Source organism: Penicillium longicatenatum (assembly GCF_028827895.1).
Source record: "Penicillium longicatenatum strain IBT 33135 chromosome Unknown contig_1_segment0_segment0, whole genome shotgun sequence".
NCBI classification, from domain to species: Eukaryota; Fungi; Ascomycota; class Eurotiomycetes; order Eurotiales; family Aspergillaceae; genus Penicillium; species Penicillium longicatenatum.
This window is the reverse complement of record NW_026643119.1, coordinates 1,607,417-1,631,385: the sequence shown is the minus strand read 5'-3', so window position 1 is coordinate 1,631,385 and position 23,969 is coordinate 1,607,417. Positions and strand designations below refer to the sequence as shown.

The 23,969-nt window shown below is 50.1% G+C and overlaps 8 protein-coding genes across 8 annotated transcripts; 3 read left to right on the top strand and 5 right to left on the bottom strand.

The window, feature by feature from the left end:
- Positions 1-311: 311 nt before the first annotated feature.
- On the bottom strand, positions 312-1,361 carry aah1 (adenosine deaminase; the record flags this gene model as incomplete). The annotated part of the gene is made up of 1 exon (XM_057111815.1): positions 312-1,361. The coding sequence occupies one exon, from the start codon at positions 1,359-1,361 to the stop codon at positions 312-314; it is 1,050 nt and encodes a 349-aa protein (XP_056976552.1).
- A 427-nt stretch (positions 1,362-1,788) lies between these two features.
- N7484_001394 (L-threonylcarbamoyladenylate synthase) lies at positions 1,789-3,084 on the bottom strand (the record flags this gene model as incomplete). Its single annotated transcript, XM_057111814.1, has 1 exon — positions 1,789-3,084. One exon carries the CDS (start codon positions 3,082-3,084, stop codon positions 1,789-1,791), a length of 1,296 nt encoding a protein of 431 aa, XP_056976551.1.
- Positions 3,085-3,880: 796 nt separating this feature from the next.
- Positions 3,881-7,417, bottom strand: N7484_001393 (putative DUF814 domain protein; the record flags this gene model as incomplete). The annotated part of the gene is made up of 4 exons (XM_057111813.1): positions 7,349-7,417; positions 7,228-7,296; positions 5,575-7,154; positions 3,881-5,525 (listed from the first exon to the last, which is right to left on the bottom strand). Exons 1-4 carry the CDS (start codon positions 7,379-7,381, stop codon positions 3,881-3,883), a joined length of 3,327 nt encoding a protein of 1,108 aa, XP_056976550.1. The 5' UTR covers positions 7,382-7,417.
- Positions 7,418-7,879: 462 nt separating this feature from the next.
- On the bottom strand, positions 7,880-8,554 carry N7484_001392 (coatomer subunit zeta; the record flags this gene model as incomplete). Its single annotated transcript, XM_057111812.1, has 2 exons — positions 7,880-8,120; positions 8,190-8,554. The coding sequence occupies 2 exons, from the start codon at positions 8,552-8,554 to the stop codon at positions 7,880-7,882; spliced, it is 606 nt and encodes a 201-aa protein (XP_056976549.1).
- A 557-nt stretch (positions 8,555-9,111) lies between these two features.
- N7484_001391 (uncharacterized protein) lies at positions 9,112-11,095 on the bottom strand (the record flags this gene model as incomplete). Its single annotated transcript, XM_057111811.1, has 2 exons — positions 9,112-10,391; positions 10,447-11,095. The coding sequence occupies 2 exons, from the start codon at positions 11,093-11,095 to the stop codon at positions 9,112-9,114; spliced, it is 1,929 nt and encodes a 642-aa protein (XP_056976548.1).
- An 827-nt stretch (positions 11,096-11,922) lies between these two features.
- Positions 11,923-12,359, top strand: N7484_001390 (60S ribosomal protein eL30; the record flags this gene model as incomplete). The annotated part of the gene is made up of 3 exons (XM_057111810.1): positions 11,923-11,955; positions 12,009-12,203; positions 12,264-12,359. The coding sequence occupies 3 exons, from the start codon at positions 11,923-11,925 to the stop codon at positions 12,357-12,359; spliced, it is 324 nt and encodes a 107-aa protein (XP_056976547.1).
- Positions 12,360-12,934: 575 nt separating this feature from the next.
- Positions 12,935-13,944, top strand: N7484_001389 (60S ribosomal protein uL16; the record flags this gene model as incomplete). The annotated part of the gene is made up of 3 exons (XM_057111809.1): positions 12,935-12,979; positions 13,254-13,429; positions 13,500-13,944. 3 exons carry the CDS (start codon positions 12,935-12,937, stop codon positions 13,942-13,944), a joined length of 666 nt encoding a protein of 221 aa, XP_056976546.1.
- Positions 13,945-21,973: 8,029 nt separating this feature from the next.
- On the top strand, positions 21,974-23,914 carry N7484_001388 (putative serine/threonine protein kinase; the record flags this gene model as incomplete). The annotated part of the gene is made up of 1 exon (XM_057111808.1): positions 21,974-23,914. One exon carries the CDS (start codon positions 21,974-21,976, stop codon positions 23,912-23,914), a length of 1,941 nt encoding a protein of 646 aa, XP_056976545.1.
- Between the last annotated feature and the right edge of the window lie 55 nt (positions 23,915-23,969).

Sequence of the window (23,969 nt, the reverse complement as noted above, 5' to 3'; positions counted from 1 at the left end):
CCACCTTTTTTACTATAGAGATTGGGTGTTGCCTGGTTCTTCAGGCACCACATAGCTTATCTCGTCCATGAAATCTACGTTTTTTTATGTAATTGCTTTCGCTATCGTTTGTTCCCTCATTCTTGTTGATTAAGCCAGTAGATACCACAATAAGGTGGGTACTGAGCTATCTGCTAACCGGCCAGGAAATCTGACGTTCGTGGTTTGAGGAACTTGGGAGAATCAGATCCGATCCAGCCCTAATTGATATAAAGTTGAAAATATCATATATACATGTTGAACAATCCCGGGGTATCACCATCACGCACTATCTACAGGTACTTCTTCACATGCACCTCAATCCGCTCCAACAATTCCTTCTTCCTCTCATCCGAAATCCAGCTCTCCTGCACCGAGTTCTCCGCCACAATCCTCCACTCTAAAACTGAAAGCTTATGCGCCTCCTGCACAGCACAATAATTCTCCAAAATATACGCCCCAAAGTAAGCCGGGTCATCACTGTTAATGGAGAACTTAACACCAGCCTCCAAGAACTTCCGAATTGGCACCTCAGCCACGGACTTCACACACTGAAGCTTAACATTCGAAACCGGACAAACTGTCATAAGGACACCCTCCCGCGCACATCTCTTCATCAACTCAGGATCCTGAACCAAATTGATGCCATGATCAATGCGGGTGGCACCAAGTTCTAACGCCGTACTGATATAAGTCGAATCGCCCTCTTCACCCGCATGCGCAGTCAGACGAATATCTTTTTCCCTTGCCGAAGCGTAAATCTCCCTGAACATATCTTTGGGAGGTCCAACCTCAGACGAAGACCATCCAAGACCATGAATAGTACCCTTCTCATAGTCACCAGAAGCAAGGAACTTCTTGTAAAGCCCATTAGCCGATTCAACGGGCAAATGGCGCAAGAAGCAAAGGATGAGTTTAGTGCTCAGACCCAATTCGCGTTCGGCGCGCTTGCAGCCTTCTGAGAAGCCCGCTACGATAGTTTCGTAGGGTATTCCGCGGTCCTGGTGGACCTGAGGATCGAAGAAGACTTCTGCGTGGTGAACACCGTCTGCATGGGCTTTCAGGAAATAGGCCCAGGCCAGATCGGCGAAATCACTTTCTTTTTGGAGGACGGCCATGCCGTGGAAATAGTAGTGAAGGAAATCATCAAGAGAAGTGAAGCGCTCGTAGCGCGCTGCTAGAGTTTCGATTGAGGTGAAAGCTGGGTCGTCGGTTGGGAGGGTGACACCATTGCGTGCGGCGAGTTGGAAGATGAGTTCCGGTGTTAGGCAGCCTTCCAAGTGGACGTGGTGCTCGCACTTTGGGAGGCCGGCGATGAACTCGTGGAGAGGGTGTTGGCACATGGTGAGATTTGTAAAAGAATGGAGTGGGAAAGTGGGAAGAAGTGCCAATCTTTTTTTTTTCTTTCTTTTCTTTTTCCCGTAGAGCGGACGATGAACTATATACGGAAGGAAAAGCGGGAGAGAAAGTGAAACTGAGCCGCCGATAGAAACGTGGAACAAGAAACGTGGATCGAGGAACGGCTTTGCACCCCCGAATGAGTCAATCTGAAGCGGGGCCGTCGATTCTTATTTTCTTATCGCTAATTGACAAAAAGCATTGAAAATCTTATTACATCCAGGGTTCCAATGCTCATGCACCGGAGATCCCCGTGAGAAGCTAGAACAGGCAAGTCCAAGAGATTCAAAAGCAATGGTATTAATCCCAGCTCCAATGTGCATATTTTAAACTCTATCCGGTTCCCCGCAATTCCGAGAAATACCTACTTATCTACACCTTCATCTCCGTACCAGCCGCCTTCCGAAGTCGGTTCATCACCGCCGCCGCCAGGTCACCGTCGCTGTCGGAGATTCCCTCCACGTAGATCACATCCACGTCAAGCTCATCGAGCGCCCGCAGCGCTGCGAAAAGCCCCTGTGCAATAGATACCGTTTCCGAGCCCAGGTGGTAATCGTATGCAATTTTAAGCCGACTATTCGAGCTGCCAGTAGGCTGCACGGGGATGGGAAAGCTAAACAGGTCATTGATCGGCGCGGAGATAGGCGTAATGGTACTGGCCATCACATCATCCGGAGCAAGACCTAATCCCTGCGCCCACTCCCGGGTTCGCACAATACCGATATTGTGCGCGCCAATGGCTGTATCTTTCAAGTCATTTTGAACATGACGTGTCACGCCGGCCGGATTGGATCCTGCTTTGAAAAGGACCACTCGCGCTTTCGGTGAGTAGTGTCGGTATTTCATGCCGGGAGCGCGGGGGATCTCTTTCACGTCTAGGGTACCATCCTGGTAGCCCACTGTGACGTTTTCCCAGCCGGGAACTTCGCGCAATTCTTCGATGCCAATGCCTCCCGGTCGTAGGACTGCAGGTGGATCGCATAGACCGTCTACAACGGTACTTTCGACCCCAACGCCCGACGGGCCCCCGTCGAGAATCAGGTCAATGCGTCCCTTTAGATCATGGAGGACGTGTTGTGCCGTAGTGGGAGAGGGCTTCGTAGACGCATTTGCGGACGGTGCGGCGAGTGGGCGATCAGTAGCATGAATAAGTAAACGAGCCAGTGGAGAGGAAGGCATGCGAGCACCAAAGGTCGTTAGGTTCGAAGTAACCTCCGGGGCTAAATCCGAGCCAGACGGGTTGGGCAGGATAATAGTCAACGGACCTGGCCAAAAGCGTTCGATAAGAGGCGTATAAATCGACGGAAGAGGGTTTCGTGGTGTCTTGGTTGAACTAGGGCTGCTTTGAGAGGGGTTCAACAGTCGATCAAGCATATCAACCGAGTCGACATGAACGATCAACGGGTTATCTGAGGGCCGCTGCTTCGCGCGATAGATTCCCTGAACGGCGCCACTGCGTGTGGCATCGGCACCCAAGCCGTAAACCGTTTCTGTAGGGAACGCAACGGGGATATCATGTTTGCGGAGTAAATTCGCGGCTTCTTCGATAGCTTTGTACTCTGGTGTTTGACTCTCGCGCTCGTCGGCCCACCATTCTGCTAGGGAACGGGCCCCAGGGCCTTGGTTAAGGCGTTGGACGGAGACGACCCGTGTCTCGGCATCCGCCATGGTGATGAATCTGGCGAGTATGCGCTGACTGCCAGCGAAAACACGGGGGAACTGCAGCTTGATATGCGGCCGGATCAATGACGCACTATCGCGACGTAATGAGGGGCGTAAACGGATGCTGGTCTGTGGCACGTGTCTGAGAGCTCTGTAGACGGAATTGGCTGTTCGTCACTTTCTTGGGATGTATGCGTTGTATGTATTCTGTACGGCCTGATCTAGGGCATAGATTTGTCGATCATCCCGCGCAATCTCCCTGATCTCGCTGTGGCTCTATCGGAAGCAAAAAAAAGAGCGGCCGATTTTCCATGACGTCGGATGACTCATCCGATCGGGCTGCTGCACGATGAGATCAATGTCAGCCCAAGTGAGGGTACGAGGTTTATTTGATAGAAGAAAAGAAAATATTGCATGAAATGTCAGATCTCATTTACATAATCCAAGATCTTTGTGGATATTCCAGGGTTGTTGTAACACCCTATGCCAAGGTACTAAAAGCAGGGCACTTTGCCGCCTGCACGGCCTGCATATTTATATAGTACAACATTGGAAAAGAGCAACATAACCTTTTTTGGTGAAACATCAATACAGTCCGAGCTTGCGGCCTAGTGATTTCGCAGCCGTACCTGGATTTGACATGTTCAGGGACTTCCTGTCCCTGTTCCACAAGGCACCTGTAGTCTATGATAAACCGGGTATAGAGGCGAAAGCCGAACGGTTGTATGTTCGCATTCCATCTCGAGATCTATTTCCAAGCTCACAGAGATATATCTATGTCCAAACTCTAGAGTCAGGCGGTTTATTTCTTCTTCCCACCTTTTCCACCCCTTCCACCACCCCCACCACCTTTACCACCGCCTCCTTTACCCTTGTTCTTATCACCACCGCCAGCACCACCGCTACCAGCAGTCATGATGCGCACCTTGCCCACAGGCATAGTGTTAATGACCTCAGTATCTTTCCACCCCTTAATCAATTCACCCTCTTTCGAGCGCAGACGCTCAGCATCAACACGAGGAATACCTACATCCTCAGCATGATCCTTCTTGACCTTGCCTGTAGTAGTTTCAGAAACCCAACGGCCAATGATCTCCTTAACAGCCTTGCCCTTCTTCACAGCACCAGGCTGCAACTTGACTTTGTACTTGTACTTGCCAAGAGCACCCCATGGTGCGCAAACGGGGATAGCAGCCAAGATCTCGTCGTCGGGAGTTGGGGTGCCGACGAGAGCAGGGAGCCAGCTCAGGTCTGCGGCTTCGGCGGCGGCGGTTTCTTCATTGTATTCATCGCCGCCTTCGGCGAACTCAGCTTGCCGTTTTTGTTCGGCGGCTGCGGCTCGTTCGTGCTGCGCTCGTCGTCGTTGTGTTCGGGCTTCAGTTTCTTGTTCGTACTTGGCTTTGGCTTCGGCGGCGGCCACTGCTTTTGCGGTCTTGTTTTTGCCAGCTCCGAGGAGGCGGAGGGCAAGTTCGCGTTCATCGTCATCCTGGTGGGCGTATTTCGCTGCTGCCCGCTTTTCCTTTGCTCTCTTGCCACGAGTTGGTGCAATACGAGTTGGTGCGGGTTCGGCTTGGCCTGGTCGATCGAGGGGCTTGCCCTGTCGTAAGGTGCGTCGCTCTCGGGCCGAAAGCTTCTCTTCGTCTTTCTCTGCTGGAGCCTCCTCCTGAGCATTGGAAGCGGTTTTTTCGTCTCCTGCTTCTTCCGCCTCTTCTGCTTCCTCGGTAGTCAGATCCTGGTCGACCTCGGCCTTGACCTCAGACTCTAGCTCCTCATTCTTTGTAGTCTCATCCTCAGAGTCTGATTCAGGCTCAGGTCTAGTAGACTGTTCTGCTTTAATGGGAGAAACCTCGGAGTCGCCACGTTGGAGAGGGTTTCTGGCAGCTCCGTTGGCATCGTCGTCGTCATCCTCCTCCTCTTCATCTGACACTTTCTCTTGCTTCTCGGTATCCTCGACGTTCTCCACTTGATCATTTTGTTCAGGGGGCGCCGGAGTGCTAGAAGGTTGATCTTGGATTTCTTTGGCCTCCGTAGCCGGGATATCACCGGCATCAAAGTGAATCTTGTGGTTCTTCAAACTCTCCTTGCTAATCTGGAACAAGATAGAAAATCCAAGCACGAGCTGCGATGGCGCCAAGAAGTTCTTCTCACCCTTGATTTGGAAAGCACCCGTAGGCAACATTCCACCACCGGTCTCGGAGATCTTTGAGACCTGGGTCGCGTGCGCCCAATATGCAGACATGACAGCCTTAGACTCCCAGACTACAGAGGTCGCAACGCATAAATTACCTGCTTGGGAGAGTGTGCTTGGTGAAATAGGAGCATCTGGATTTCCAGGGCGGTTTTTGACCACAAAAGGTAGAGCGCCATCCAGGTCAGCGTGGATGAAGATATCACCCTTCTTCAGATAACGCCGGTAGAGCATCTCACTCTGCATAGCATCCCGAGCCCTACCAAATTTATTAGCTAAGAACATGCATATAAAATGATAAAACATACCCAAGAACGAGGTAGCCCTCGGAAGAAATGAAAAATATAAATTTCTCGAACCAGAATGGCTCACGAGCCTGTCGCAGAACTTGCTTCTCTTGCTTCAGGCTCTTCTTGAGGTCAGCTGTCACTTTCTTTTCGTGGCTCTTTAGGGCCTTGGTGGAAGACTGGGCGGTTCTTTGCTGCTTCTCCGATGCCTGTTTCTTTTGATCATAGTATTGGGAAGCATTTGCCCAGGGAGTAAGGCCGAGATCAATATCAATTGAGAGCATACGCGAAGCAACATCTTTCTTCTTTTGATCCTCCCGTTCTTCGGCCTCCGAGTCAGAATCAGACTCGTCGCTGGATTCAGGATCTTCGTCTTCCTCGTCTTCCTCGCCTTCACCCAGTAATAGAGTAACAGTGTTCTCGTACAGCTTGAGAGGCAACTTAATAATCTGAGCAACTGGGTTGCCTCGACTCTGTTCCATCTCAATCAATCGCGCGATCTCACCCCAGTCCATTCCTTGGGCCACCAAGCCATTTACAGCGTCCATTGCTTCTTGAACGCGATAAACATTGTCTTCAATGGCACCAGCCTTGCGAATATGAAGCTCTTGTGCGTCCTTCAAGGCATCGATACGCTTCCGGTGCTCATCTCGAACGGCATCTAGCTTCCGCTTGGCCGCTTGCTCTCGCTCGGTTAATCGTGACTCAAGTCGCTGCGATTCCAGAGACGAGAAATACTCGTCAACAGTGGCATTGAATCGCTCAAACTCCAAGATCTTGATCCCCGGCTTATCCGCAAACTGTCGCGGTTTGAACGGATGGAAGTCCTCATACAGCAACCCTGGGGTCTTCATCCCACTTTCGCCATCTGTTTGTGCTGATACTCGGTCGTCCTCTTTGGCAACGATATAGCCGGCATGACTCTCACCAACATCGAAGCTCTTGGAGATCCTCTCGGCTTCATCCAAGACCTCTCGTACTTTCTGCAGTATATCCGCACTGGCTAGGGCCTGGTCAAGCGGAGTCGCAGCATCAAGCCCCACAACGGCAAACGCATGATCTAACAGTAAAGGGGGGAACTCAGGGAAACCGTGAGAAAGAGCCTTCCGCAGCATGTCTGTATTCTTTTTCTTCGTCTTCTTAGGAGCATTGCCTTCTTGAGAGAACAACGCCTGCGCACTCTCTATCGTCTGCGTGATCCGACCCGGCGTGATCTCAGGAACTCCGGCGTAATTCTGCTTGTTGGTGACATTATATTTGATTCCAAGCTTGGCCTCTTCCCCCTCAGCCGCATTGACCTGCCGGAACAACGAAATAATGGTGTGTTCGCTATCGGTCACGATAATATTGCCGCCCGCGAAGAATTCGAGGAACATGTGGTATGCGCCATCGCTGAAGGAGATGTCGATGACTCGGTCAGTACCGATCTGATTGACGCTAGTAACGCGACGCGATTTGAGGAACTTGCGCAGTCGTGTTACGAAGGGCGAGGGGGTGGTGGCTGCTGTGCGGGAGTAATGTGTGACATGAGTGCGGAAGCCAGAGTCGACGATGAGTTGGCGGCGGTGGTCCGGTTTGGCAAATTTGAAGAGAAAGATGCGCTAAACATTCCCAGCTCCTGGTAAGCGCTCGGGCTTTTAAGGGTTATTTCGCGGTCTAGGGAATTGAACGTACCGAAGACAAGTCGTAGATGTTGGACACACGAAGGCTGACCAGCTCCGAGGCTAGCTCCTGGGTGATAACCTGAGACCGATCAGTGATATGCCTTTGTCTGAAGATTTATTCCATCATTTACCTTGACGTCTAGCGACGAGAATCTCTGCTTCATCGTGGTTGTGGGGAGTTGTAGAGAGAAAGGAATTTTCGGCCGTGACGTATGCGGGGCAGGACCCAAAGTCGGGCTCTATAATAGGTAAAGCCACCCACTTCTATAGCTTTCTACGGAGTATATGTTGGTCTAAATATTCGCTATGCAACTTCTAAATAGTAGGGTATTTATTATTGGACTTGTCTTTTTCATTGCAGTCATCAGCGCTTCAGCCATTGGGAATATTAGCTCAAGCCATAAGGCTGAGATCACACGCGACAGAATGAGGCTTGCTTTTGCAGGATGCAGAAAAGAAATAAAAACATGCAAAACATCTATGGTGTCCTCCATCCCAAGAACAAACGAGGAGCAACAGTGAATAAAAGGAACCGTATCACGCCAGGGCCAGCCAGGAAAAAAGGTAAAGAAGGCGAAGGCCAGGCAATTGGGCAATACTTCACCCGCACCTAAACCCCGAAGAAAGGTATTCAAAAAAAGATAAAAACGGCGGTATGCCCTCTACATTTGCCGCAAGCCCTCGGCCAGACGCCGCTTGCCAAATTCCCATGCATTCATTAGACCCTGTTCCGACAGATCGATGCTCTTCATGTTCGGCGCATCGGCAGCCGGGGCACGGCTGACTCGCGAAGCAACCATGACAGGGTCAGTCTCGAGAATGATGCCGTCGTCGATAATCTCGTCAATTGCAAGGGAAACCAGATCGTAGTTCTCGACAATGGTGCGCTTGTCGGTGGCACCCCTGTTTAAGACTATATTAGCTCAATGGTCCAGCATTGGACGACCCGCTCCGATCTCAGGCAAAACTCACTTGAATAAGATTCCCAGAGCATCCCGAAGCGACAGAACCACATTGTAAAGCAGAACCTCGTTCTCATCAGCACTTCCCACCACGTAGAGCATCACGTCGCTCTCCATCTTGAATACCACGATGCGGTTGTCGTAAAGGATCACATCACTGGTGGACTTGTTGGTCTTCTCCAGAAGACCCTTCTCGAATGCTCGCTGCTCCTTGAGAGTAGGGTAAGGGTTCGCACCGGGGTAATCGGTGGAGTTGGGTGCTGTCCCGGCGGGGGGATGAGGTGCCGAGTAGTATTTGGTGAAAATTCGGGATCCATCGTCAGCGGACATGACGAGGACCGCATTAACGGAGAAGAGTGACAAAGGACCGGGCATTTTGTCTATCTGTTTTGAGTTCTCGAGAGATGCAATGTGTGGGAGATGTGCTTGTTGATGCGTGAAGGAGCCAATCTGGCCGCAGGCGGAGACGCACTAAAGTTCTTCCGAGGGTAATCCAGAGTACTAAAACAAGCCTACAGTTGCAACATGATCTTTTTCAATCCGAAGGATTCACGTCAAGGTCGCTACCTGTTACAGAACTTCTTTGGTTGCCATCTATGGTCTGGTATAGTACGATTTGTCATATGTAGTAGCACAATATACGAACATTGGATCTATATACTACTCTCTAAAGTACTGAGGAAAGCTACCACGTCTACTTCGAAGGTTCAATGCCCAGCTGGCCATTCCTCCCCTTCTTCCTCATATGTAAAATCGTTCAAGCATCAATCATACAAAAAAAAGTTCAAATTATGCAAGAGATCACTCGGTATCCTGGCCATCCGTGACATGGGTCGCATTATGTACATCACATAAGGGGTATGATAAATATGGTAAAGACAGTTCCGATATCACATCAAATCATAGAGTTCCAGCAGCAAAACATAGGCCAGCTAAGGCTGGGTCTGCTCCTCCGGGTTGGCTTTGTTAAACCACGGAATCCAGCTCGCGCGGTTCGCCCTCTTGCGCGCAGCCTCCTCTTCTTCGAGTTTGGCTGCATCGCTTACAAGACGCAGGGGTCGCAGTTTGTTCTGCGTCATCACAGCGCCGGTATAATTGGTCATGCCGCTGTTTGAACGGGGAGGGCTGGAGGTTGCTCCCGTTGAGGAATTGTCTCCGAGCATATCGCTTGTAACGCTTGGGGAGCTGCTGCGTCCGACTTGGTCTGGTTGGCTGGACATGGAAGGGGCACGGCTCATGCTAGATACGTAACTAGGAGCTCCCGAAAACATACTCTGGCGCGAGCCTGGTCCCATGGCCGTAGGGCTCATTGGGCCGCCGGAGTTTCGTCCACGGTACATCTGACCTACGACAGAAGCAGCACTCGGATCGACCTGCTCGGAGCGGGCGCGACGATGACCTGCCCTCATTGACTGAGCGCGAAGTGGAATGCTGGGGGCGGTGTCCGGGTTCTCGTTGGCATTGGTATGCGGAATAGAAGGTGGGGGCATCATACTGGTCGGACGAGATCGGGGTTGGGGTTGGGGCTGAGAGCGAGGGGGTCCCGAAACCACAGATTTGGCCCGCTGCAGGAAGGTCTGATTCGCCTGCTCATCTTTCTCAGGGGGTGTGGGAGGCAAATCTTTTTCACTGCCCGTTGCTTTATCGCTCTTGGGTTCATCGTCATCGTTCCGATCTAGGACATGCTCAAAACCGTCATGCTGTAGAACACGGCTAATTATACGCTCAATGTAAAGTGTTAAGGCTTTGTTTTGGTCCTTGAGACTCTTCAACTCTCCGTCAACCTTGCGGATCGGGTCTCCTTCAGCGGTTTCTTCATCCACAGATTCGAGCTCGTCGGCCAAGGAGCCTAGCCCACCACTGGAATTCTTTCCAGGGTGGACATCACGCATGAAGTCGCCCTTGGTGAAATCACCGGTAAGCGTCTTTTCACTGAGGAGAAGTTGGTAGCTTTCGTTATCTTCCATAAGACGTGCATTAGCCATGCGAGCCTCCAAAAGCTCCTTCTCCAACTCGCGCTGCTGGCCCCCACCTTTATTCTCCATCTCCACAAGTTTGATCTGCGACTCTGCCAGCTCCAGGCGTAGCGATTCAATCAGCTTATCTTTCTGGAGGAGAAGATTGGAGTTATTGCGGGAGGGGCTGCGCTCGAGTTGGGAGGAGGGGGCAAATTGAGCATCCAAGTCCGGGGAAGCTCGGTTGCGGAAGCTTGCTATACGCAGTATTAGTCTTTGAAAACTGACAATATCGGGCATGTCATAACTTACACGATCGTGAGACTTGGTGGCGATCACCTTCAGTATTGATGCGCATATCTTTCTGCGCCACCGCTCCCTTCAGGCGCTGGATAGTGGCCTGCAACTCTTCCTCCCGGCTGGCCTGTTGCTCCTTCTCCTGCAACATCGCATTCCGCTCCTGCTCATGATTTTGTTCCATGTCCCGGATTTGACGACCTTGATCCCGGATCTCATTGCTCAGAGTCTCAATCCGAGTGTCTCGCTCATGAGCTTGGTCTTCTAGCTTGCTCTGTTCGCTAATCGCTTCGTCCAAGCGCATTTGCAGAACGCCAAGTTGTTTCTGATACTGTTCGGAGGCCGTCTCGGCTTTCTGGAGTTGCTCCCGCAGTTCCTCGATGAGGGCCGCATTTTGGGCCCGCGCTTCCTCCTCGGAAGGGTCGTTGGAAATCCGTGGGACGTTGGACATGCTCAGATTGGATCGGCCAGGCTTTCTCGCAGCGGCACGGGCAGAAACAGGGGTCGAGTTTCTTAAGGAGGGGGAGCGGTTGAGACCGTTAGTCGCAGCGCTGGGCGAGCGTGCATGTCCTCGTGTGGTGGACCCGTTGGCTGGGTGCGGATCTGCGGGCGATGATTTGCTGGAACTGCCGGGGGTTCCAGGCTTTCGAGGCGATGCTGACATCGTGCAGGGACCCAAGGCCCAGAAGGACTAGGCAAAGTATATAAAGAAACAAAGGGTTCTGGCAGCTAACTCAGCCGAATCAGAGGGTCGGTTTGGTCAGAATGGGTGTAAAGGGTTGTGTAAGGTGTATCAATGGGGAGCGGTCAAAACGGGTGGATCTAGTGGAGATGAGTGGTTGTATGGAACGAGGAATGTAAAACTGTCAGAGGTTGATTGTCTGCCACATGGCTAATGGAAGCCAGAGAAGCACCGAAGACAGCTCTGTCTGAGCGCGGACTGGAATGTTGACAGTAGAAAGATTGGAGAGCCGATTGCAGGAGGCCTTGAACTTTTTTTTTTTTGGTACAGTAGGAATGCGGGCGGAGTCCCTTACTCTGGTATCTAAAAATACCAAAACACTGACTGCCAAAGTAGGTAATTGGGGGCTGTTGTATGAGGTGGGGGGAAGAGTAAATAATAGACAGTGAAATTGTCTGACTTTAAGAGATAATCCAAAGACCACGAGGGAACAATAGTCCGAGATTACCCAAGATGAGCATCCATCAACATCAAAAACAACAATCGTTTGGGCTGCATGTATTATTACGAGATGGAGATTACAGGATGAAAAGGGTGAAACATATTGGTTGCCTGGGGTGTCAATATTGTCTGACCCGTTTTTGTTTTCACGTGACTGTCGGGGCGGATCAACTGTATGCCCGTCGCACATGCAGACAATTGCTTCAGATCCAGATCCGGTCATGTTCTTTATCAACGATCACGCCGGAGCGCATCCTCAATTCCCTCATATCTCTTTTTGAAGTCCGTAAAGAACTTCAAGCGCAAAGATGGCCCCCAAGTCTAAAAAGGGTTCCGACAATGTGAGTAATTGTTACAGTAATCCCGTGATATCAAAAGCTGATAACCGGTTCAGGTCAACTCCAAGCTCGCCTTGGTGATGAAGTCCGGTAAAGTCACCCTAGGCGCTACTTCTTGCATGAAAACTCTGCGCTCTGGCAAAGCCAAGCTGGTTATCATCGCTGGCAATGCGCCTCCTCTGCGCAAGAGTGAGCTCGAGTACTACGCTATGCTGGCTAAGACCCCCGTTCACCACTTTTCGGGTAACAACGTAAGTTTAAAAGGGGAATGACTCGCTTTCTGGCTACAGTATTTCTAACAACCTGAACAGATTGAGCTCGGTACCGCCTGCGGTAAGCTCTTCCGTTGCTCTACCATGGCTATTCTTGATGCTGGTGACTCGGACATCCTTACTGGCACCCAGTAAGTAGATTGACTTGGGGCAATTGGTGACGATGAAGTTGGGTTGGGAGTATGTGCAGGGACCACTTAATTGGAGGATCCCACGGCGCATATAAAGTATGTTTATGCATACTGTATGAAGTATGAGTATCAAATACATGATCCATAGCAGATCAAAACCAACCGAGAAGAGTAAGAGGGATGATCGGTTTGGTATCGGCGAGGAAAAGCTCTCCGTTTGCTCGTCGATACCAGGCCGATAATATCGTCTGACTCTGACCTGCTAACTAGGCATCCAATTGACGTGATTATTGATTTCTAAGATTCTATGTAACCCTATCAAGCCCGTTATCGTACATAAAGGCGTAATGCTCAGTAATCAAATTGCAGTGACTCATAAAAGTGGGTCTCTCGGAGAGCAATATTATTGGTCCGCTACTAGGGCTTAGGGCTCTTCGCCACATCGCTGCTTGGAAATCAAACAATCCCGTGACCCGCCGGGCACTTTCTTCTTTTCCCCTTCGGCCCCTCGACACCAACCGACACTCAACAATCCCCAGTTCGCAGGAAGTGCAGTCCGCCTAATTTCCAGCATTCAAGATGGCCCGTCGTCCCGCGAGATGCTACCGTTACTGCAAGAACAAGGTGCGTTGCCGATTTTCGATCTTGTGAATTTTTGTGTGTGGAAGCTCGGTTGTGGGGGAACATTGGAATACTGGACACCATGATCGCATCCGATGGCGAACCACGACGATGGATATTCTGGTGGCTTGCTTCAAATTCCCTGGAGTTTCACGCGTATTGGGAAAAAAATCTTTGCAGATTTGCAGATTTACAGATCTGGGAGGATCTTTGAATATGGGCACATGAAGTCACGGCTTGACAAGTTCGATCGCTAACATGCTTCCTCGTCATACAGCCCTACCCTAAGTCCCGGTTCAACCGTGGTGTTCCCGACCCCAAGATTCGTATCTTCGATCTCGGTCGTAAGAAGGCCAACGTGGACGACTTCCCCACCTGTGTCCACCTTGTCTCCAACGAGTACGAGCAGCTGTCCTCCGAGGCTCTCGAGGCCGCCCGTATTTGTGCCAACAAGTACGTCTATAACCGCACCGTCCGACCATATTTCTCTCGACCTGTCAAAAATTCTAACATCTTCACCTAGGTACCTGGTCAAGATCGCTGGTAAGGAAGGTTTCCACCTGCGTGTCCGTGTCCACCCCTTCCACGTCGTCCGTATCAACAAGATGTTGTCGTGCGCTGGTGCCGATCGTCTGCAGACCGGTATGCGTGGTGCCTTCGGTAAGCCCCAGGGTGTTGTCGCCCGTGTGAACATCGGCCAGGTCATTCTGTCCGTCCGCACCCGTGACTCCAACCAGGCTACCGCCATCGAGGCCCTCCGCCGTTCCATGTACAAGTTCCCCGGTCGCCAAAAGATCATTGTCTCCAAGAACTGGGGTTTCACCCCCGTCCGTCGCGAGGACTACGTCGAGATGCGCGAGGCCGGCAAGCTCAAGCAGGATGGTGCCTACGTCCAGTTCCTGACTGGCCACGGCAAGATCGAGGACAACATGCGCCGCTTCCCCGAGGCTTTCGCTGCTGAGGCTTAGATGGTTATTGGTTGATTCAGAATACGAATTCAAGAACGAAAAAATTATTTCCGGACCTTTTAACCTTCTTCCTGTTCTTCCTGTTCTTCCTCTCTACCACCTACCTTGATATCTCGTGTCTCAATCGCAATGGAGTTTTTCCATGGGTCAACTTGATCTTCTTCCTTCTAGTCTTTTCTGGATTTATGTAAATTTCCTTGAGCGTAGTCCAGAACACAGCACATATGCTCCCCTTGTGACGATATTAACCAGCCTGCCGACCAGCACGATTGCATAGCTTGATGAGCAGAGCTTTTGCTACTGAGCAACAGTGTCTTAGGCCCTGCAGAGCCTCACTCGTTTACTAGATCCGCTCTGCAAGACTCGTAGCTAGGTGAAAATGGCCTGTCTAAAATCTGGTCCATCACACTTACACTCCTCACATGATCTCTACGCGAAGAAGCCATGAAAGCATAAACCCTTGTTGCGAAATATGTATCAATGAAATTAAATTAATTTATATAGGAGGTTCAGGCATCAGAATCACCATCATCTACACAACGCTCTTGATGTAACTTTTTCGCCACTATCGACAATGTCAGCTTCACTCAAATCACTCAAGCTCAATACGAAAACATACCTTCCAAATCCTGGTCTGTACAAGCATCTGTCACGCAAGTTCCAAGCGTATCCTTAAACGCTTTACTTGGGCAGGTACAAGTATGATCCCATTGTGAGGTGCAACCAGCCACCGAAGCAGCCTCATTCAAACAATTATTCTAATTTCAGCTCTGTTAGTATCCAGCATTGATTCTCTTTAGGCTGATTGGTAGACTCACAAGGCAGATGCTAGGAGACTCATCTGTTTTTTCAGCAACGGCGAAAAAGGCCAGGAATGTAGCCAGAGGAACGAAGATGGAAAGCTTCATTTTGGTTTGAGGTATTAATATATTAGGGGTATGATTATATGAACTTTTGGAAGAGAGGAAGGTCAAGGGTCAGAGGTTCTTGGGGAGTAGGTAGGGCAATCCATGCCCATTATATCTTTATCCTTGGTGGAGGCTCACATTCCATAGATGTTGATGGTAGTATTGGGGAGATAAACCCTGGTACCCGGGTGATGGCCGGTATGAGATCACACCTTGGAAAGAATGTGGGTATTTAGATTCAAGGTATGATTGAATCTAAGAGATAAAGATCTTCTAAATGTTTGAAGGGGCTTTTTACCTCGCCATTATCGTCATATTAATTGGGGCATGTTCATAGGTATATGATTCCGGGCCCTTGTGCAGAGCTCACGAGAGCTACGGTTGGCCATTTCCAGGGCTCTCTGTTTGCCATCACAGAGTTTCCCTTGGCCCTCGTTATCCTGCATTGGATTTTGAGTTCACCGCTCGTGTGTCTCAATTGGTTCTGTAGCTGAATCCATGTCGTGAAGGTTGGCTGGTTGCGTTTGAATTTTGTCGCCCTGTTCCCCTATACAAAATGTTCTGGTTGAATCTCATCATAATAATCGTGACTGAATGATTGCAGTTCAATCATGGAAACATCAGTGGCGTCGGGTTGCTCGGAAGCTAATAATAACAACATTGACAGTGTTAGGGCAGAATGTCACTAGCCCGATTGGGGATTCAACATCCACATCAGGAAGTCTAATTCCCAGATGTCAACATCGTCAGACTTTTGGAAAACTGAATAAACAATATCTATTTGACATAATCTTATTCTTTTGAAAGCAAGTCGCTGATCCATTGTTCGAAACAATTATTTCATCGAAAAATAGGACATTTCAAAAGCCGAATTACCTCGTTCATAAAAGCCAAGATGTATGGGATATATATCTCTCATGCATCCGAGGTCATACCTCCAAAGACGACCCAACTCAGATGCATAATTTCATAATTGCTTCAAAATTACCTGGATAAGGAAATTTCAGAATCCCATCACTACTTTGAATGTGTCAGATCTTGAATGGAGCCTTATAGAATACCGGCTCCTCTTGCACATCAACCCCCAAACCCAGTCCTCTAGCGACCTGACGAGTTATTTGAGTAAGGGGAACTGAAAGTCAATTCCGACAAACTATATATCCGAATTTGGTAGTCGACTACAAGTCCATGCCCATAGGTGGTTAAAAACGAAAAGCATCAAAAGGGCGGGGCGAGAGGATGGGCGCCCCAGAGGCAGTCTCTTTTTTGAGGTCTTGAAATCAAGGAAGAACAGGGGAATGATCCGGAGTTTTACCTTTTGTTCTGACACAGTGTATGCCTTTGGCTACAAGTACTTTGCTTAAGCGATACTCTAGACTTTGAGAAAAGAAATAAAATCCGGGTGAACCAACTTCTAGTAAAGCATAGTGGAGCTGGACAGCCCTATATTTTCCTTGATACGTTATACGGACTGACAACCCACGAGAGGAAGGATATGCTGGTTAGCTGTATCAAACATTTATGCATTACCAAGGTGCTGTGATATATTTTCTGCGAGCGATAAACCAGAGAAGATACGATTTGATCTCTTTCACTCTACAACGCCTTGCCCTGATCACCCATACAGGCTCCCACATTCCCAGGTCGTCAAAATGGGCGCTAAAAACCTAGCAGGTATCAACATATCATGAACTTATGCTACACCTGCCCAGGGGCCTGATTACAGGTTGGTAGGTTCATCGCCCCTCACTGTTTGGGGCAGGGAAGTTCCCCTTAAACCAGAACGAGGCCCCAAGAGAGACGCCAAAGCTGACATGTAATGCCTCATGTGCAGCATCCTGATAAAAATTAGTATAATTAGGCTCTTCGACTACGGCATTCACCCGGATATGGACCTCTGTGTCTATTGATGGTGGCACCATCCATGCTATCCTCTGATCTCGACCTCATATCCAGTCCTGGGCTACAGCTTCTCGTAGGATTGACTGTCAGGCCATCCCTCGATGGAGGACCTCTGAGGCAGATTTGCTTCGGCTATATCATGCTCGAGTAAGTGGCTGGCAAAATTACGAGAAGCGCCGAATTTGTGGTTCCGAATCCGACATGTTGAAGAGATCAACTCTCCGAGATTTTCTTAGAGTTTTATGCGGTAGTCTGCAAAATTAGGACGCTGCCTGCAATAATGTCCTTCAAGTGGTCATTTTGTTGAGGACATTAGCCGAAAAAAAAAAGGCTCAGCTTCTTGGCCTCAAGCCGCTTGCATAAAGAACCGGAAGCGTGCCCAAATCATTTGGTTCGCTTTTTGATATAAGTCAACTACGCTCGCAGTGGCAAAACCGAAGCTTCAAATACAAGACAAGTACTTTTATAGAACGTAATGTTGGTGGCAAGTAGTGTGCTCACCATCCAAACTGGAAGACATTCAATTAAGGTGGTCTTCTTAGACCAGGTTACACACCGGACCATCCTCTGGAGACTACAATTTGCCATGTCCTAACAGCATAGTACTCTAAAAGAAATATCAGTCACTACGATACCATTCGGCATTACACATATCTAAAAACTACGTTAGATCTCGACGGCTAACAATCATATCCGAACTGGATGTCCCGCATCTATGAACTATCACTAAAGATTCTCTTCAATTCGAAAGGCATGGGGTCTGCATGCAGCTGCCCGATGGCTGAGATTATAGGTGACTTGCCTTGGACCCGAGTGCCCACATCGAAATGGAACTGGACCCGGCTGCAGATGCATGTCGTTTAAGTGCATATATCGCCACTGGAAAATCGCTCTTGAATGCTCTAAGCTGCAACGGGTCAAGTCGTACGGCCGGACAAAAAGCAAAGACGGACCGGAGCATACCCCGGACTTGGGAATGTTGACAGTCGGATCATCAGTTTCGTTCGTAATGATATCAACATGACTTCAAGCCCGCATACGTGAACAATAACTCCGCACGTCGGAATTATTGCGTGTACTTTCAGACGATTATTCCGAGATCGGATACGACAACATGCAACCCAGAGATGTTAGGGGGAATGTCAAATGTCAAATCATCGTAGACATGTATAGTTGTGGCAACCAAGAATGATGGACGCATTCAGCCCCGGAAAGGGTCATTACTCAACCCAGCCGAATACCGAAAGTACGAGGCAGCCATTGATCGCAAAAAGTCAATGCTCATGTTTTCCTTTGTTTACTTCGGGGCAGACACAAAATCCGGGGTGACTTTGACTTTGACTATCGAGGCCAGTTGACTGGTACGACGATCGGACATGTGTGAAACGCCATTCATTTCCCCTACCTGCGCCATTCTCGAGTGGGTTAGTGTGAGAACCAGACCCCCCCCCCCCCCCCCGGCTACGATCATATGTAATGATAAAACACGAGGCACTAGTATGTTCTTGGGGGCGCTAGCTTTGTGAGGTGTGGGCGATACTAATTCAGATAAGGAGAGTGATCTCATCATTATCTCAAGTCGCAGATTTGTACGGAGTACATGACGACCAACCTATCTGCTTCATGCCCTACATAGCAGGATTCCCCCAGCCCCCAAGTGCTAACAGTGAGGCCATGGTAGACCCCATTTTTGGTAAGCGGTCCCGTTGCACCACCCCCTTGAGAATCTAACTATTGTGAACCCGTCCAGTATCACTCTGGAATGACGATCGTGCGGGGTAAAAGTTGATCTCAAAAACGGGTCAAAACTGAGTCCATGGTTGCCCCTATCTTGAGTCTTATCATGGGCTTATCATTGAGGAGAGTATCCATGGTTCGAGGGCAATTAAAGTGTTAGATAGAAGTTGTGCCGGAAGTGCAGATAAGAATCCACTAGACTGAGTTCTACTTTGCTTAACTGTAATCCTTATCCTTACCAGTCCCTCCAATGATAACCAGAGTACATCTGGGCAAGACACACGGGGCATAACCAAATACCTAGTCCATCAGTAAGTTTCTGATTTTTGTTTACCCCAAACTCTGACTTTGATATGGTCGGTCGCATTGCATTTCTTGGCGCATTTTTATTGCTTCTTAAAGTGGTACCTCCGGTCGTGCATTGTAGATACTGACGAAACACACTTGCAGCTAAATGATGGGGGGGGGGGGGGGAGATCAGGAGCTGAGCCGTGCACGGCATTGTCCTGTCATGTATTGCGTAGGATGCTCATCATGCACGCAACCACAAGTGGCACATAACCGTTCCCGTCGAGTATAGACGCATCTGATATGACCACTCAGATCAATAATATAAGCGACCCTCGAATGATTAATGGTGTTTGGGGAAATTATCGCGTGATGTGAAACCACGTCATGAGCTCTGTCTAGTCGTGCCACTTGGACTCGAGATGGGCTGCAAGGTTTGTCCTTGCAGGAGGCGGTCAGTTCGACTTCCTACACCGCTGGATCTCGGGATAAAGACCCGTGGCACATGTAGCTGCTTGGGTGTCTGAGACCAACGCAGAGGGTATCAGGTACACCTTGAGTTCATGTACACAGTACTTTGGTCTACATTCTCTATCTGCACCATTCGGATCTTTCCCCCACCCGAAGACCCGAGTATGTACGTGTCTCTTTTGGAAAAAGTGGCTCCACCTAATCGGGATCAGCATGTCCCCTGATTGACCTCCCCGCAAAAGGTACACGCCTATCTGCCACAGTTGCTGTCTCGAAAATCCCGCGCGCCAAAATTCTTTGTCCCAGGGAGTGGGGACCCTGGGTGCACGCGGAAGCTCTGTTTGAACACGTACCCAAAACCTTGTCTTGCCTAGGATATGGGCGCGTACGGCTTGACATAGGATTCAGGAGTGAGGGCATGACTGGGGGCCAAAGAAAAAAAATTACTTAGAGAAGAAGTGATGCTTGGGTGCTAAATTCAGCCCCCCCTTTCAAGTGAACTCCGTACTCCGTACCTGCGGAAGTATCAACCAGGTCCAACCTAACCTTCAAGGCCCAACTCCCGGCAAAGAGACTCCGGGGCCTGCAGTAGGGGGAGTGGGTGGGTCGCCAATGAAAGACCATCACGCCATCATTCATCCATGGCGTCATGCACGCTGGAAATAGTGCATGTTTGGGTGCTTCATGATTGGCCGTTGCCCCAGACTCCGCTGCGGATTGCGACACATGCAGTCTAGTGCGCCACCTTGATCCGCCCTCGGCCGCGAATGGTGTAGCCTGGCTCGGCCTTTCTGACCCTCCCTCCGGCTGCTGGAACTGCGTGGGAAAAACAACGACTCATTCTGGACTGCAGGTCCCAAATGGTTTCTTGGGAATGAGAGTTTGGAACCTTGGGACGACGATATCTTGGGTCGGTTTGAGTTGGTCTGTCGATCACGTAGGCCATGGGGATGAAATTCATGTGTAGAGATTCATTAGTCGAAGATAAGGGTATTGACTCCGTCATCCCAGATAGACAATGCAATTTGAGTGAAGCTCGTCATTTCAGACGTGATCCAGGGTCTTCGTCTCCCAAGGGTGGAATGTCTGGAAGGTTCATGAACATGGACGATTCTGGATTGCGTGGCGTTCCACCGATACCGGGACCCGTAAGTAACGACAGATAGTTTCAACGAAAGCAGGAAATAGGGGGAGAAAACAGAAGGGGCGGTGCAGATCGCACGAGGAAATCCCGTTTAAAACAGTAATAGTACCGTCATTAATTACCCTAATACTTGGCCAGAGTACCCGTGATGACCAGGTGTCCCCATAGTACCCGAAGTACCGCGTGTATGAGGGAACTCCACTTCTTGTGACTAACTCTCCTAATGACTCCTTCTCCTCCTTAGTCCTGTACTTCCCCTACTTCGCCTTCATCTATCTCCTTCGTTCCTTCTCTCTTCTCTTACTTCCTTCCCCATCTTATCATCCCGTTCGTCCTCTCTTCTCTCTCACCCTCCATCCCTCTTCCGGGACTGCACTCGATCTTCGGCGATAACTACCTGTACTTCAATTCGCTGTTGCCATCCGACAAGGAGTGCTACCCAGTCTACCTCGTTTCTTTCGGTCCGATACTCTTCACCGAAAACCTCCTGATCGAGTCTTGACCGTGACTCTCAAACCTGTAACAGTTGTGCCTGGGCATTGTCCAGTTACCTGTTTGTCAACTCTGACTTCCATTCGCCCCCGCCTTCATCCTGGTTGAACTTCCACGAAGGCGTCCTTGCGGATACTTCTACCCTTCATACGTGCCTGGTGAACAGAGCTTTTTGAGCGATTGAGAGTTCTTTTACTCCGGGAACCTGGCATTGAACACTCCGTCTCTTCCGGACCCCTGGATTTGAAGGCTGTTCCGTTCCCCAGGATCCCAAACAACTTCTCCCCGGCCTTCGACTCATTTCCTAGCTTGCTGAAGCTGGAACTTGCTCTCGAAGACTGATTTGGATTCTATCGGATTTGATCATTCTATCTTCATCGCTCATATTTGCCTACCGGTCCCACTCATGACTCATTAATTTCAACTTTAACCCTCTGAGTCACGGCTTCCGACCTTGAACCCGGTGTTCACAGGCTTGTTTTGTTTACGTTTTGCTATACTTCTCCCATTCAAATCACGATATCACGCAGCGCTATTCTCGACTCTTTTCATCCCGACCATCCTAAGGCTCTTCAACCCTGGGCCTCTGTCTTCCGTTCTTTAACACTCTTTCACCGTTTCACCTCGGCTCTTCGCCCCTTTTAACAACGAAAACGACCTACAAATGAGCACATAACGGTCTCTACCCCATTTCCTTAAGCGTCCATACTCCCTTGTTTGGGTTCATTCAACTGCGCTCTGCGCCCCCACATCATTTCCTTGTCTATCAACTTTCTCGTTTCATTGGTATATTTTTATGATCCTTTGAACCGATTCGGAACGCACTCGTCAACATTGTCCTTTAATCCGTCTCGGTGGTCCTGTCAATTCCGATCACAGGCCTGATTCTCTTCTCTTCTTGAAACTTAATCATTTCAATAGCCTGGTTGCTGTTCCCTGTCACGTCTGAACCTTTCCACACGTGCATCTTTTTTCAAGTGATTCGATTCATAGACTGTTCTTTGTCGTTGGAGCCTACGTCACTTTTGTGTTTTGCCTCTTTCAACTCATCTCATTCCATCTCCCCTTTTTCACATTTCTCATCAACATGCTCACCGATATGGAGTGTCTCAAGAACAAGTTCGTGAAGGGCCAAATATTGGATGGCCGTTTCCGAACAGTTGCCCCGCTCAACCAGGGGTCATTTGGGTTGGTGTTCCTTGCCAAGGACACCCTGACTGATCAGGATGTCGCCATCAAGTGCTTGCCCAAGAGTGCCTCTTCTGATTCCTCGGATCCCTTCCCTATGGACGATCGATTTGAGGAGTTAGAGTGCCACCGCCGCTTTGGTTCCCATCCTAACTTGGTCAACCTGGTTCATTCCTTCGAGACTGACTCCCACATGTACTTGGTTTTGGAGTACTGTGCCAATGGCGACCTATACGAAGCCATCCGCTTGAACCGTGGTCCCTTGGAGACCGAGCACGTCCGCGACTTCATGCTGCAGTTTGTCGATGCCATTGCCTTCATGCACAGCAAGGGCCTCTATCACCGTGACATCAAGCCTGAGAATATCTTCCTCATGTCTGACAGCTCGATGAAGCTGGGTGACTTTGGTCTTGCGACCCGAGACTCCTGGTCTTATGAGGCCTGCGTTGGGAGCGACCGATACATGGCCCCTGAGCAGTATGATCCGCCCAGCTCGGGCTATTCTCCTGCTCAGGCCGACATCTGGTCAGTTGGCATTTGTCTGCTGAACATCTTGTTTTCCCGCAACCCCTTTACCACCCCCACGGTATCCGATGTGCTATTCTCGGACTACGTTCGTGATCGCCAGTCACTATTTGACATCTTCCCCAACATGTCTCAGGATACCTACGACATCTTGACTCATTCTTTGGCTCTTGACCCGGAGAAGCGCTCTTTGTCTGAGCTACGCCAAGGCATTGTCCGCGCTGTTTCGTTCACCACTGACGATGAGTCTCTGGATGAGTTCTGCACCGAGGACCGTGATGAGGTCGTGCCTGCCACTGCCAATCGCGAGCCCCTGCGCACTCCTTCCATCCAGAGCCCCCATGTCAACCATGGTGATTCGTTCCCCTGGGCCAAGCTCCTGCACTCGAGTCCCCAGCAAGCTACTCGCCAGCTTTCTGCCATTCCCGACAACGAGAGTTACTCCGAAGACCTCTTCCCCGCTTCCGAAGTGGCTGGCACCTCCTGGTTCTCGACCCACGAAGCCCCATCGATGGCCTCAGTTCTTGAGTCCGCCATGAGCGAGTCCTTCACCTCGCTTCACCTTCCCCAGCAGAAGCGTCCCATGCTTGCTCGTTCTGACCCGGTCCCCATCACTGGGTCTCTTCCTAGTCATGCCACCAAGCCCTTGCCGTCTTTGGCCATGGTCTTTGGCAAGAAGAACAACCAAGATCAGATCTCCAAGAGCTGGAGTGATCTTTGGGACGAGGAGGAGTCAGAGAATGAAGATCATGACTTCCAGCAGCGCCGTGAGCAGAACTCTCGCAGCTGGAGCCATGAGAGCCAGGATACCCGTCTGCCGGATAACCTGTCAGGACTGCGCGAGCTGGACTCCGCTGTTCCCACTGATCGATCCCACACTCCGGTCATTTCATCAACTGCCCCGCACGCCGTCCGAGCCAACCCCCTTGATGTCGACAGCAACGCTGGAAGCTCGAGCAGCACGCCCCGTCCCATTCCCCGCCAATTGTCACCTAAGAAATCCAATCTTGACAAGTGGTCCGAGCTGGGTAACAAGCGCCGCAACTGCAAAACTCGCGAGCCTTTCAATCCTCAGCACGCTACTGGCACCTGGCGACGTGATTGGGGTATGGGTTCTTCCGGGTTCGACCAGGGAGCTCGTTTTAAGCGCGAATCGCCTCAGATTGACCGCCGTCGTCAGTTCTTCCTCGCCAAGGACTGGCGCAGTGACGCTGCAAGCGCTCCCAGGGGCTCTCCCCGCAAGCATTCCGCCTACGATGGCAGCATTGATGAAGACCTCGACCTAGTCGGTGGGTGGCATGATCTACACCTGTAGCATATTTTCTTGCTTGTCACTTGGATTCTTTCAATTCTGTTTCTTTTCCGTCCCT